We start from the raw sequence: 14,026 nt of genomic DNA, 5'->3' as shown, positions 1-14,026 counted from the left end.
CACGACTCTATTCTTATTATACGTAGAGTCCAATATAAAGAGAGAAGTGTGTGTGATCCTGTGACCCCAGTGACATCGAAATTGTCACGGAAAAATTCCCTATAGCTCGAAACTATGGTCGGTACAGTCGCAGTTTTTATACAAAAATGTTCCGCTAGAGGGTGCAACATTATTATTAAAGAAAATTTATAGTGTAACCTTCTATGTTCTAATCTATCTAACTAAATATTTTCGATTTAGATTTGTACATACGTAGTATGTACACATACGATGTTATTCAAATCGTTGTATGTTTATTAAAATTTAACTTAAAATAACTTTGTTACTTAATCGTTCATCGTGTATATATACAGGATGGAGAATAATAAGTTAGAATTGTCTGAGATCAACAACTGCGCTAACAACTGCGTCCTTCAATCGCTTTGCGTATTTCTGATCATTTCTGATTGTTTCTGACGACGCGATGAAGCAAAAATGAGGGAGAGCAGGGAGAGCAGGGAGAACTGGGGAGAAGAGGAATTTGATAAATGGTAAGTAAATTTATGTAATTAAATTTTCTTCTCGATTTTTATTCGTTCATTAAACAAAAAATAAAGAGCGCATACACACACCGCACTCGCATACTTATAATAATACATGCATGTACATTTTTTAAGTATTATATTTTTGTTAATTACATGCAGTTACTTTTTGTTAGTTGAATTTTGACTTTGTATTATGTAAACTGTTATATATTTTAGAAATTCTATATTTTTAGGTTCCGCTTCTTTATATTTTGTTAATTGAACTTTTTATAAGTAATTGTTGCAATCGATCATAATTCGTTATAATCGAAATAATTCCAATCTTCGCCATGTTCCTCTTCATCCTTTCGCTCGACAAAAAAATCCTTGTCTTCAATTTTCTGTAATACAAAGTAAATATTTTTTTTAATGAAAATCAAATATAAGTTAACTAACATTGATAAAAGACGCAAGATAATATTTCCGTACTTGCAATTCTAATTTTTCCCTGCTGATTGGAAGCTTCGTCTCACGTTCTCTTTGCTGTATAGCTCGTTCCTCACAAATCTAAAAATTATCTCTCTCTCTCTCTCTCTCTCTCTCTCTCTCTCATGTACATATATAAATTGAAACAATAGATTCCACGTAATCTTATATGTTTTGCCCACAAAATATTATATAATACACAAGGAAAGATTTTTGTATTGTAAAATAAAATTAACTGACTTTATAATGAAGTAGCCAGTGGCCTAGATACTCAACAGGATCGGCTGGTTTTTTCGCCACAATTTCACAAAGAGCTTGAATCAAAGGTTTACTCAAGACTTCCTTTAGATAGATGCTATTCGGTGACAATTGGGCGCTAGCATTGGACGATGAACCGTCAGATGTAGAATCAACAGATTCACTGCTTCTATTTACTTTGACTTTCGTCAATCTTAGCCATAAATCTTGCAAATTGATGTCATCGTCACTTAAATTTCGAGTCTTTAGAAGCCTGCAAAAGTTGAAGAAAATGAAAGAAAAATGATGTCAATTTTATATTATATACATAATATATTTTATTAATCTAACGTACGTCGCGATAATATTTATTTTTCAACATTTTCATTATAAGCTGCAATTCCGATTATTATAAAAGTGATATCATCTACAATTTATTTGTTTCAAATTTTAACCTGACGCGTTGATCCGCAAGACTAGTATTAATTAATGTTTCAGAGACTAGATTTTTCTCATGTAAAAACGTCACGACTGTCTCATCCATCAGAGGAAACTCTCCGCTAGTTTCTTTTACGTTCTCGATCACTCGTATAACGTTGTCTTGTACCGATGAGCTCTCTTTCACTCGATCTTCCTGCTTATGCATCCTGCTTATGTCTTTTTGCTGCTTTTCCAAAACTGTATTATCGTTCATCTCTTGCATTTCTACAATCATTACTTTTCTAATCATTTCTTCTACAACATTCTCAAGTTCAAAGATATTAGATTTGGAGCTAAATTCTCGCACTATTTCGTCATTTTCTAGCCAAAACGTGTAATATATACTAATATGAAGGAAGAAGATTGTAAAAGACAATTATTCTGAAACGAAGACTCGAAGTGAAATAATTCTGACAATGAGTATTCTGACACATTTGAAAGGGATGAAGTTTTCTGCGAGTCGCGAGGCGCGAGGCGCGACGCGCGACGCGCGACGCATAAAAATAAGAAAAATTGCGTGGGTTAACGCGGCCGAGGCCTTCATCGCGTTTAACAAACGGATCTGGATCTTCCTGCATTTAAATTTGCATAGTTACCGAGCCATTTATCGCGCGTGTGTGCGTGTGTGCGTGTGTCTAACACATGTCGACGAAGTCACGTATTCGCGCATCGAGAAGGCTCTCCATTTCTGACCGTTCGTCAAAATAAGAATTAGTGCAATGCGTTTTCGCGCAGTCTTCGTAATTTATGTAAATACACTCGATCCTTAGATTTAGACATGCATTTCTGCTGCCACTTAGCAAAAATATGACAAACGATTTAGACAAATGCTGCCAATCGAGTCAGTTTTAAAATTAACAATTCCATTGTCGCACTTTTTATATACTTTTACGCGGTGCCATCGCGCGATCACGATAGATTTCTAACGCTGCATATTCGAACACGCGTCTCTATCTCGAACAATTGAGAATAATTAAGAAAAATGGGGGGGAGTCATCTAGGATCATCTAGCTCTCTCTATTAAAATTATGAAGAGAGTCGCGGATTTTAATTGGTGAAAAGGAAGAAATGACATTTAATTTTCAAATCAATTTTCAAATCAATTATCGATGACAAAAGAAAAATTGTGTTTTATTCGTAGTGTAAAGAAATAAGAATAAATAAGAATTACTTTACAGCGTAGAAACACACACCACATTTTAATATAATAACGTAATGAAAATTAGTGTGTATAATATTTTTGAAAAATGTAATACAACTTTTTTCTCTTCGCTCTCGCCAAGGTCAGCTTATTGGGTCGATCGTCAAAGGTGAAAGATAAAAAGATAAAAGATCCTTTGCGATAAACTTTTCGTATCATCGGGATTATCTCATAATTATTTTCAATAGCGGGTTTCATTGCGCCGCTGCTCTTGAAAGCAAACTCCATTATACTCGCGTACAATGCTCGAATTATAGGCATAATAAAGTCTAATGATTTCAAAAGATTCACGAATTCATCTCAGGGCGCTGATTTATTTCAAGCAACGTTTATTTATTAATTTATTAATTTTGTAAATTTCTTTTTAACTCACCAATAGCGTTACTTAATAAATATAAAGGAACGAGAAAAATTCATTCTTAAATTAATTCATTAATTAGATGCGAATATTACGAACATAGAAGGTTGAATAATAAAAAAGTTGCACGATAAGCACTATCTTATCGGTATATGGCGATGTAATCGAGTACAGAATCGAATCGAGATATAGTACGGGATAAATGTTCAATCGCATCTGACAATGAATTTCTCGCCGCTGAATCCGAAATGAATTAAGAGCGTCGTGATGAAGTTGTAGAAGAGGTAATTGAGATTATTCCTTTGAAAAAATATATACGTTGTTAATTGTAAATTTGTAAATTTCTTTCAGTTTACTGAATACCGCGATCAGTGCAGATATCAGCGTTTTCATGAAGCGTGAAGAAACGTACCACCAGCGCGTTACTCGTATTGTTTGTCATCGATCGAAATACACACACACACACACACACACACACACACACACACACACACACTCGATGGATATGCGCAGATGGATCGCCTTTATTGAGATCACTGCCTCATTTTGCAATGCCATGCGATAACCGTGACACGAAGAAGAGAATATCGAAGGAAAAAAAGATTAAATTAGCTAGATTTTATCTTTTAGTCCTTACGTCCGCAATTCCGCATTTCTGTGTGTTATTGATTCGGCATCGACGAACGCGCGTCGTTACGTCATACGAATAAAATAGCATTGCGATCACAAGTTCGCGTTATCGTAGACTTTTTTGCTAAACGTGTACGTTTACTTGACTTTACAAACTTGACTAATAAAATTTTAGAATTGTCTTTAGAGAGATTGAATATAGAAAATTTGAAATTCAAAACATTTTCACTATTTTATCGTACGAGATTTAGATTTCATTTCCTACCTTTAAGCCTTTAAGTCTTTTATATTAAATATGGTCTTGTACTTTTACTAACAAGCTTCGTGTCGCTTTTCTTGTGCAACTTTCCAAGCCAGTTTCACTGACGCCTACCTACGCGACCTAAACATGCATCTTGCACCTAGAAATGCGCGAGTTTGCATTCAGTCGGCATTAGGTCAGCGTTGGTGACATTGCGATTCGGTTAACGAATGTTTGATGGAAAATAGACTTTAATTTTTCTTATACAAAATTTTTATTCTATTTTATTTACAATCGTACACATTTTTTCCAGGAATCTAATAATTTCTTCAAAATTTACAAATGAAATAATTTCGTATAAAATATGTAGTATGACGAAAGAGCAATTTTACTTTAGTTAACATAAATGTTGTAACGATTTTAATCTTGCAGCCTTTTAAAGATACGAAGAGATATTAAACACGGTTGTTAAAAATTTTTATTTGAATTTTCCGCGCCAAATTACGTTGGACCAATCAGATCTGAGCGTTAAACGCGCGGTGCGAAATTCACGTGTGCGCGAAAATAATCGAAGGTTCGCGATAGTGGCCGAAGGTGAATCGCAAAGCGCAAACGAGCGCAAACGAGCGCAAACGAGCGCCCTCGCGACTCTCGCGACAGTCGCGACTCTCGCAGTCGGCCGCAGTCGGCCGGCGTGGCTCGTGGGTATAGGTGGGTCATTTATGTTACTCGTTCGCACGTCGTATCTCGATTCACATCCTCGTGTGTCTGCCGTTTAATCGTGATCAGTTGCTCAAGAGTGTCTGGTGCTTCGTTAAAATCGCATGTTACAAGAAAAGAAAAAAAAAAAAAAATCCGACTAATCTCGTCTCACAGTCGCTGCGATCACATTGTACACTTACGTAAGTACAATGACTCGGACGGGGGTCTCTTTCTCTCTCTCTCTCTCTCTTCGGGTCTCTGCGGATATCGCGCGAGTACCGTATATCGAAATGCAAATTTTCACCGTTTTGCTCGTGGCGGCCGCTTTTCACGTGATCAATCGACACGTCGCGCGCGATCAATCGACTCGCGTAGACTGCGCTTGCAAAATTTAACTCGCGCGCACACGTGCGAAAATCCGGTATATAAGTTTCAACGAGTTTTAATAGAATAAATAATTTATCGTTGATGTTTGGAGTTACCTTGGAGACACGAGAATCGAATATACATGTAATATCCGAGACTACGACGTGTGGATTAATATGTTAATATAATTCACGTTTTGCGATAAGACGCGCGCGTCAAGTCGCTCGCAACTTGCGACGTACAATCGTTGCAAGTCACTATACGTTATCGTCGTCATACCTAAAAATTGCCAATGAGATAATACGGCGTAAACTCGACACGAGCGAATCACATCGCGTTTGCATTACCTTTCGTTCGGTGACTACTACCCGCTGCACCTTACTTTGTCGTTTTTCGGTGTCGTCGATCGAAACCATCCGTCTCGGCGTCCGTCTCGTTTGTAATTAACAATAAGTTGAATATAGCTGCGATCGATACGGCTGCTCACGCGATGGAATCTATACCGAGAGCGAAATTTCCGAATATCCCAAAATTATTCGGGAAATTAGTTCCGATCGCGACGATTTCCCGTCGCCTAATCGCCGAGATTGCGATGCGGCTCGCAATGAGATTCTATTTTTGGACTCGGCTTCCCGCGGGCCGCGATTCGCGAACGGTGCTCGTTAACGAAGGCCTTTCTGGCAATTTTTAAGAATCGCCAATCGGCAATTGTACACGTTACTCACGGTAGTAATCGAAAGTTGCATCGACGATGCGGTAATTGCGATAGCGAATTTTACAGCTTAGAAATCTGTGGCGTGTTGCACCAATCGATGGTTCGCTTAATGATGCCTTAGCACGAAACGCATATCAATGTTGTACACATCCGCGATAAAGAAATGTTAATAGCTTCTATCTGAAATATTTGAATTTTGTTGCAACTTGGAGAAAATTTTAAAGAGAGAGAGAGAGTGTGTGTGCGCGCGCGACAGAGAAAGAGAGAGAGAGAGAGAGAGAAGAAAATAAAGTCTCGAGAGTCTTACCGTCGTTCTCAGAGATTACACTATCTACGTTACAAATAAAAAGGTGTATTTTAAAACGACGATATCAGTACGTATTTGAGGTATAAAAAAAAAGAAAAAAAAATACACGTCATTTTCGCAGTACAGTAGTTTCATAGAAACTAATAGCTAAATCGATTTTTCCTCAAGAAAGTATTTCGATCGTGCCTTTACCTTTATCCGTCTACTTTGCAAACTAGTTTTACGAGTTATATCATAAATGAGATTCAAAGCTCGTAGCTTTTTTGCATGTGCGTTAACAATGGTCAATTTTTTTATTGTAAGGAAAGAAAAAAAATGTGAAACGCGAGAACCGTAATGTTCCGGAGAAGAGCGATCGAGAGGCGGTCGTATGATATAATTCCCCGTTAAATTTCCCAAGATCCAAAAATATCATTGGTGAAATAGAGCGGCCACGATTCTGGGTCGGAGCCAGAAAATCGCTGCGTTTTCACCCGCGATTATCACTTTTTCCACTTTGAAATAAAGACTCGACCAAGTTTTCTCACTTCTTTGGACTTTGCCTCGTGCTCTCACGACGATCGACGTGTACCCTCCCTCGTGCTCAGCGTTGAATTCAATCGTGTTGCATCTTTAATCCATAGACATTCAACTTTTCTTATTCGAGCTTTATTATTGTACATGTGAAAAGCAACTTTTAAGAATGGAAAGAAAACTCTATCAAGTGATAAATTTATTTATCGCCGAATTTATCTACGTGACTTTCAATCTCAACGCGTTGACAACGCGTTTCTGGCGATGAAACTTGCGATGAAAATGAGATAAGTTGCATTGTCGTCCACGCGAGTTCAGTTGCACGGTCTGGCGATGAGTCATCGGCCAGACTTAGATCGTGTATCAATTATATACAGCTGGTAATTAAACGGAACGTCGATCGTAATCATTGATTCCGTTGCAGCCTAAAAACGACGGCTCGCTGCCACGTAAATTTCATTTGCCAATGTAAAATACTGCTCCATCGGCAACACTTTGTTATCGATTTATTTTGGTTATCCGGTTTGCGAGGTGTCAGTCAGACAGACAGACAGACAGGTAGAGAGAGAGAGAGAGATGCCTACTTGTTTCTGCACTTTTATCGAAATCAACGATCGATCCTGCGTCATCGTATGCTCCGATTAAATTCGAGTACGAGGGCACTCGCTTGTATTAGCGAAATGCTCCTCTTCAACAGCGAAAGATTAGATTAAATTCTCTTTACGCAATATCAAATTTGCCGAGTGGGGGGGAAATGATTTTTGCTTCGAAATAATTTTGCTCGTCCTGAATTTAAAAACAAATCGTTGCGTATTCCAAATCTTTGGATGCTGGAAAAACTCAAACTCCAGAACGTAGAGATAAATTTGTATAACAAAGGAAAACGTATTACTTTTCATTCGTTTCCTCGAGTCCAAGTATCGTGTACCTTCCTAGCATTTAGTACCTTTCCTAGGATGTAATACATATGTACGTTGCATTAGCGACATGCTCCAGTCGTTTTTCACAGACTTGTACTATGTTGCGTTGTAGAACGGCGAGTACACGAGGTGGGGGTGGGGCGAGCAACGGGAAAACGACGTGTGTTAACTCAATATACAAGATGTTTTTTTTTTTTTTTTTTGCAACGTTCACATGCTACAACGAATTGCGAAACTCGAGCATCGTACAGTGTTACATCACGTAATCGGCGATTAATCGATTGCACTTGACTAATATGGCCAATAATCTATGTACAAATATACGGAGATGGACGTATCTTTCATCGAACGATCAATTTCAACTTGATTTTATCATAATGAAAAGTTGGAATGGCGCGCGAAAAAATGAACAATTTTTCTGTTAATGGGAGTTAACGGGAGAAACTAAATCTTAAAACAGAGATATTCGTTTTTCTAACGGCCTTCCTCGATACTGTTGCTAGGGAAGCGTCAATTCCAAATTCCAAATTAGTCAAAGAATCCAAAGGTGAAAGGTCCGAGACATCCTGTACAGCTGGCTCGCGTCAGACTGTCATATGACACAAACTTGTGAACGCTATTGAATAATAAAAGTTCACTTGGGTTAATGTATTCTAAAACAATCGCAAGATGCACAAGTATCAATCGAGTGCTTTTCATAACGCGATTTGTCACATTGTCATCGGTCAATGTTAAATGTTCTATAAAAAGGATTAAGAAAATAAGCGCAAGATTGATTCATCTTTTGTTTTCCATTATTTCGCAAAATGCATATGTGTATTCTTTTTTTTTTCTTTTTTGCTTGTACTCTCTTTCCACATATTACTAAAAGAATCGCATCGCGCGAATAACCGTGTGCGTACTTTATACCTTCGAGGACGTTTTACGTTTTGTCGTTCGAATCGCATCGAAAACTTAGGCACGCCGCGATCAAACGATTTCGAATCGCGAGGCGGTGCAGGAATTGAACAAAACGGAGCGCGAGCGCGCTCAACTAATTGAGCTAATTACATTTGTTAGACACTATTTGTACGTGCCGATTCATGCGATGCACTTTAGTGCGTACATATTCGTTCGTCTTTCTCGCGGCACAAAGATCGTCGCCAAAGCATTAAATTCTTTATTGCGCTTAAAAAATCTTTCAATGTGCTCAAACAAATTTAACAGCTTTGCAGCTATAAAGATGTAAAAAAATCCATCATTTAATACTGTTATTAGTTCAGAGAGTCATCAAAAGAAATAACACGTGTTACTTTGCTCGTTGTTAATATCATTGTTGAAAATACGAGTGAAAGAAAAATTTAATTAATCGGTGATATATAATTTTATATAAAATTATTTAAATATTATAATTAAGAAGAAAAAAAAAGGTAGTAAGTTAATCTAAGACATGCGAAAGATCAGAGACGCAATTTGCTGCACGCAGTAACATATATTATGCAAACGATATACGGTTGCGCGTTGTAATTCAACGGACGATTAGAAGAACGTCTCGTGAAGCGGCGGGTTAGCGTGACGCGAGAGTGTTTACAGCTTTTTATCGTCATCGAGTTAACAAATTAATCCATTGTCAACTCTCGGCGGCCGATCAGCTGTCGATCGCTTCTATTTGATCGGGTCATTCAATTTGAACCACGAGCAATTGTCGTGCACGCGTCCAGCAATTATATCGCTCCAAATCGTTCATCATCATCATCTAGCAGCGATCTAGCACTATAGCGCAGCAGCGACACATCTTGTTGCAATTTTTACCGCGCGCGCGCGCGCGCCTTCTCTTTCAAATACCTTTTTTTACACGTATGTGTTTATCTTTTTCTTTTTTTTCCGTTACATACGAGTACATCCGTACGCAAATAGATTTACATTTTGAATATAGATTATTTTCATGAAATTAGCTCGCAGGAACGTGAGGGCAAGAGCTATGACGAGAAATCGATAAACCGTCACACATGAAGCGTCTTTATATCTTTCTCGAGTCGAGCGACCATCGAAATTTGAATCACGGGTAAATAATCATGTCGTCGTCGTCGAGGCCCAGACGACCCAGCGTATCGATCTACGATTATCCGGAACATCTGAATCCGTTCAACGATGACTCGTCCGACACGACGAATTCTCAGCCACAAATGCATCGCACACTCGAGTCGCTCGGCAAATCGTCGAAAGACTCTAAACACAAATTCTGGACGTTTGGCAGAAGCCGAAAGAAGAGATCAAACAGCTTCTCGATCAAATCGACTTGGTGAGTAGTATCTTTAGCATTTCACTAATCAAATATAGGTGATCGCGCCAAATTTTTCAGTTCATAATTTTTATTAAGGAAATATGAGAAAGCTTCGTAGTATTACGAAGCTCACGAAATACAATAGTATACATACGACGCTTTCGAAAACTCATCTGTTTTTCTATTTTCTAAGTTTCCTCCCTACGATTCTTTCAGAGATTTTTCAGAGACGAAACGATCAACTACCGGCAATATTACACACATAATTACTAATTACACGGTCATGCTATATTTTTTCAGAAAACCATTTCTCACGTAGGTACTCTCGCGTTATATTCACGCGATTAAAAAAAATACTTTCATCCAAATTATATCAAGTTCTGGTCTGATTAGCAATCGGAATAAGCAAACTAATCAGAGCTCTTCTTCGCTGCGCGAAGAAACCGAAGAATCCGCGCTGCGCCGCGCTGCGCCGCGCTGCGAGCATCGTCGTCGAATCGAAAGTTGAATTAACGCGCGTCGCGAGTACGTACGATAGCGAATATACGAGTGCGCTTCAAATTATCGACCGTGATCGTTGGCAAAGTGGAAGCGACATTAAGCGGAATGAGGATGAATATAATCGACGCTTTTAACTGCAAATGTGCATAGGAACCATTCGTGCTTTGCCATTCGTGCGTTTTAAAACATTCGTTTTAAAATATTCCTTTCGCCTTTTTGAATTTAACGCGCAAATTCAATTTGAGTCTACTCGAGGACAGTATAATACGATGAGTCAGATGTGTTTTTACCTGTAACAAGAATGCATTTATGAAAGAGTGATATATCACATCGGCGATATAACACGTAACACACGTAACACGTGTTACTCTCGACGAAGACTCGAAAAATTATTTTTAACGCCACAATTTCATTTCGATTTGGATCCTTCATCGGCGAAAATTTACGAAATGTTAATGGCCCGTTATGCATCTTCCGACACGTGTTCCAAGTATGTCGAATGATGAGCCGCGCAATCTCGTCACCTTCGCGTGTACGTAAACCTCGCGTTAGGACATCCGTTAAGACAAAACGCAAAACGCAAAACGCGCAACATGATTATTACCGTCTATCGCGGAATTGGAGCGTTCCTAAACGAGCCTATCTAATTGCATATTAAATTAAAAATCAAAAACCATTCATCTTTTTCTTGTAATTCAATAACATAGGTATATTGTAATAAGATATTATTTCAATTTTATGTTTAGGAATGGATTGTTCGGAAAGCGCAAAGAAACTCCAGAATCGAGGGAAAATAGATCGACGATTACAACAGGTTCCAATTCAAATTAATTGCACTCTCGACTCCTACAAAATTTATACTCCACTAAATTATAAGATAAAAATATTTCAATTAATTTCAATTAGAAAGGGTATGATTTCGATAATAAATTAAGAGTTTATTTTTCAAACTGTTCATAACTGTTTCACGTTCTTAAAGGGCGATTTAAGCGATGTATCGTCAGAACATCGCCACACTATTTACCATATACATATGTAATCAATGATACGTATTTTAGAAAAGATAATGTAAAATGTGACGTTGTCATGTACCACAGTCTCAACTACGTACAAAAGAGAGCCTTACGACAGACCGACTGCACCTCCACGATTGTCCAAGGATCAACAGGAATTTGATGAAGCCTTGGGCACTTTGACAAGAAGAAGAAAGTACACTTACGATAATAATACCTCGAGGTACAGCTCGAATTTAACGGTGAATGGAGATCCTGCTAGGATTTACGATGGAAATCCTCAAAATACCACAACATCTATCATGAGCGTCGATCTCACTCCGAAACCACCAGCCAGACGGTAAACATTGCGGAATTAAACATAACCGACATTAAAAATGATTCTTTCATTCGAATCAAATAATTTTATAATCTCTAAAATAATAATAATAATAATAATCTCTAAAAAGAATCGGATTAAAAAGAAATGTTTGTTTTTATATTAACATTAACATTAAATTTTCAATGGTTTTATTTTCTAGATTTGGGCAGGTGAGTCCAAGACCGACGGACAAAATACCATCTTTGGATTTTGAGGACAAGCGATGCAAGCGAAATGGTAGCATCAGCCGCCGCGATCAACCGGAAGAAATCCCAATTCCACCGATGTGAGATCTTGTTTGCATCTTGTTTTTCATAGTTATTTCTAACAGTCGCGATAATACAAATAACCGGTAGAATGAAAGACCCTTCCAATAATATTAAAAAAAAAAAGGGAGAGAGAGAGAGAGAGAGTGCCTTAAATACTTTGTTAAAATGCAATAAATGGTGTATATTTTTGCTCACAATCAGTGTTAAAAATTTTCCGTACAAGATTCGATCGTTTCCTTAGGCGAAGATTTGGCAATAGATCATCGCAAAGGTTGAATGGAACCACGTCGGATATGGAAGAAGATTCGACTAATCGTTCCGGCAATGTTAATCTGAGGGACGAGAACGAAAATGTTCCTGAGGATTACGTTTTCAAGAGATTTAACCAGGACGCTGTGAGAAGATCGAATTTGTCCATCAATAGTTGTACATCCGTTACTAGTATGACAAGCACGTATGGACGCAAAAAACGAAGAGCACCGCAACCGCCGAAACAGAAGGAACAATTGGATACTGCTCTGGTACGACGGAATAAACAGAAATTACATAAGATATTTAATAAATGTAATAAATGTAATAAATACAACTAATGTAATATTAATGTTTTCACAGGAGAGCAATTATCCATTTATAACAGAAGCGAATAAAACGGAATCTATACCAGAAACGAGAAAACTTGAACTCCAAATAACCGAACCGATCGATATTACCAAAGTCACGGAAAACATTAGTGAGATAAAAAAGACTTGTGAAGAATTGAACGAGACATCGCCAAGAAGAGAAGAGGAGCAGACCGAGAATGTGTCATCTGATGTCAACGTTATGAAGAATAATGGGGGGAATGGAACGTGTGATATTTCTAAAGATGAGTCTGACGATGAGAAAGAAAAAAAGGATCCTTTAGAAGAAAAAATAACATTTAACTGTGACGAAAGATCAGGGAATATTGAGGGAACCGAGGCGAAAATAAATGAAAAATTAAATGAGGAGCGATCTAATAGCATTGCTAATGATTTTATCGAAAAAGATCCCATGAACATAGAATATAGACGAACATCTCGGGAAAAAATTGAGATCATCAAAGACATCGATCGAGAATCTGACGAGGTTTGTCCGAGAGAAAAAGGTTCGTTGTCGCGAAGCGACAGTTTTTCTGTGAAGGAGGAAATTGAAAAGATCGAGAGACAGATCAAAGCATTGGAAATTAAAAAATCTAAAGAACAAGAGGACATCGATGACACGAGTCACGATGATCCGATAATGAGCACCAGATTATCTATCCAGGCGAATCGCCGACACTTTTTCGAAAATATGGTGGACGGGCCATCTGGTCCTATTAAATTGGAATTCAAGAAATTGCCACATGAGCAGAAGGACATTCATGTGGTCAGATTAACGGATTCGCCAACCCCGGTTGCAGCGTCTTGTGACCCAGTGAAAGTGATCGAATTACACATTTCCGAACCAATCAGACACAAACCTGAACTCTTGGACGAGGTAAATCCGATACCGAAACCCAGGAGACACAGTGCGCTAAGTTTGAGAGAGACACCTGAATCTAAATCAAAGGACGAAAGTAAAAGCTTAAAAGACAATGATAAGAGAGGACAATCCTTTTAAAAATTTTTAAACTTTGTTCATATTTTTAAATTTCTCATTAAAATCCTGTTGTTTTCGGCATCGTCTACTCTCGTGTATTGAAAGAACATAATGATATTGTGTAATTTTGAGAATTTATGTATTACAGAATTATTTATTCAAAGACTGTAAATACATTCTACATTGTGTCCGTTTTCTCATTAGATTGCAACGATTTCATACTAACGCATCAAATATAATTTTTCTGTAAAAAAAAAGTTGCTGCAGAGAAAACTCGAGCATTTTTACTATGTTACATAATTATACAGTGATAATTATACATTATCTTTATTTCTGACGTTTTACTGTAATACTTTGTTAT

General features: G+C 37.7%; 2 protein-coding genes across 5 annotated transcripts; one reads left to right on the top strand and one right to left on the bottom strand.

Annotated features, from left to right (window-relative positions):
* Window positions 1-548: 548 nt before the first annotated feature.
* LOC105201330 lies at window positions 549-3,882 on the bottom strand. 3 transcript variants are annotated; one of them, XM_039445907.1, is made up of 5 exons: window positions 2,303-3,882; window positions 1,682-1,931; window positions 1,230-1,500; window positions 993-1,070; window positions 549-904 (listed from the first exon to the last, which is right to left on the bottom strand). In XM_039445907.1, exons 2-5 carry the CDS (start codon window positions 1,927-1,929, stop codon window positions 815-817), a joined length of 687 nt encoding a protein of 228 aa, XP_039301841.1. In that variant the 5' UTR covers window positions 1,930-1,931; window positions 2,303-3,882; the 3' UTR covers window positions 549-814. The 3 variants fall into 3 exon arrangements, 2 of the variants coding, with proteins under 2 accessions (XP_039301841.1, XP_039301839.1); XM_039445905.1 differs by having other exon boundaries at window positions 1,682-3,882; XR_003268780.2 differs by having other exon boundaries at window positions 654-904; window positions 1,582-3,882.
* A 128-nt stretch (window positions 3,883-4,010) lies between these two features.
* On the top strand, window positions 4,011-14,002 carry LOC105201331. 2 transcript variants are annotated; one of them, XM_026135610.2, is made up of 7 exons: window positions 4,011-4,847; window positions 9,594-9,940; window positions 11,170-11,237; window positions 11,521-11,776; window positions 11,958-12,083; window positions 12,308-12,587; window positions 12,679-14,002. In XM_026135610.2, the coding sequence occupies exons 2-7, from the start codon at window positions 9,714-9,716 to the stop codon at window positions 13,684-13,686; spliced, it is 1,965 nt and encodes a 654-aa protein (XP_025991395.1). In that variant the 5' UTR covers window positions 4,011-4,847; window positions 9,594-9,713; the 3' UTR covers window positions 13,687-14,002. The 2 variants fall into 2 exon arrangements, with proteins under 2 accessions (XP_025991395.1, XP_011167600.1); XM_011169298.3 differs by lacking the exon at window positions 4,011-4,847 and adding an exon at window positions 5,020-5,038.
* The last annotated feature ends 24 nt before the right edge of the window (window positions 14,003-14,026 follow it).

This window comes from Solenopsis invicta, chromosome 2, assembly GCF_016802725.1.
Source record: "Solenopsis invicta isolate M01_SB chromosome 2, UNIL_Sinv_3.0, whole genome shotgun sequence".
NCBI classification, from domain to species: Eukaryota; Metazoa; Arthropoda; class Insecta; order Hymenoptera; family Formicidae; genus Solenopsis; species Solenopsis invicta.
This window is presented reverse-complemented; position numbering and strand designations above follow the sequence as displayed.

Excerpts from the sequence above, each read along its gene's own strand:
- LOC105201330 (XM_039445905.1), bottom strand. The coding sequence starts at position 1,956 with ATGATTAGAAAAGTAATGATTGTAGAAATGCAAGAGATGAACGATAAT. Across the intron at positions 1,501-1,681 it reads CTTGCGGATCAACGCGTCAG|GCTTCTAAAGACTCGAAATT; the intron begins GTTAAAATTTGA and ends CAACTTTTGCAG. Across the intron at positions 1,071-1,229 it reads ACTGGCTACTTCATTATAAA|ATTTGTGAGGAACGAGCTAT; the intron begins GTCAGTTAATTT and ends GATAATTTTTAG.
- LOC105201331 (XM_026135610.2), top strand. The coding sequence starts at position 9,714 with ATGTCGTCGTCGTCGAGGCCCAGACGACCCAGCGTATCGATCTACGAT. Across the intron at positions 9,941-11,169 it reads TTCTCGATCAAATCGACTTG|GAATGGATTGTTCGGAAAGC; the intron begins GTGAGTAGTATC and ends TTTTATGTTTAG. Across the intron at positions 11,238-11,520 it reads TAGATCGACGATTACAACAG|TCTCAACTACGTACAAAAGA; the intron begins GTTCCAATTCAA and ends CATGTACCACAG.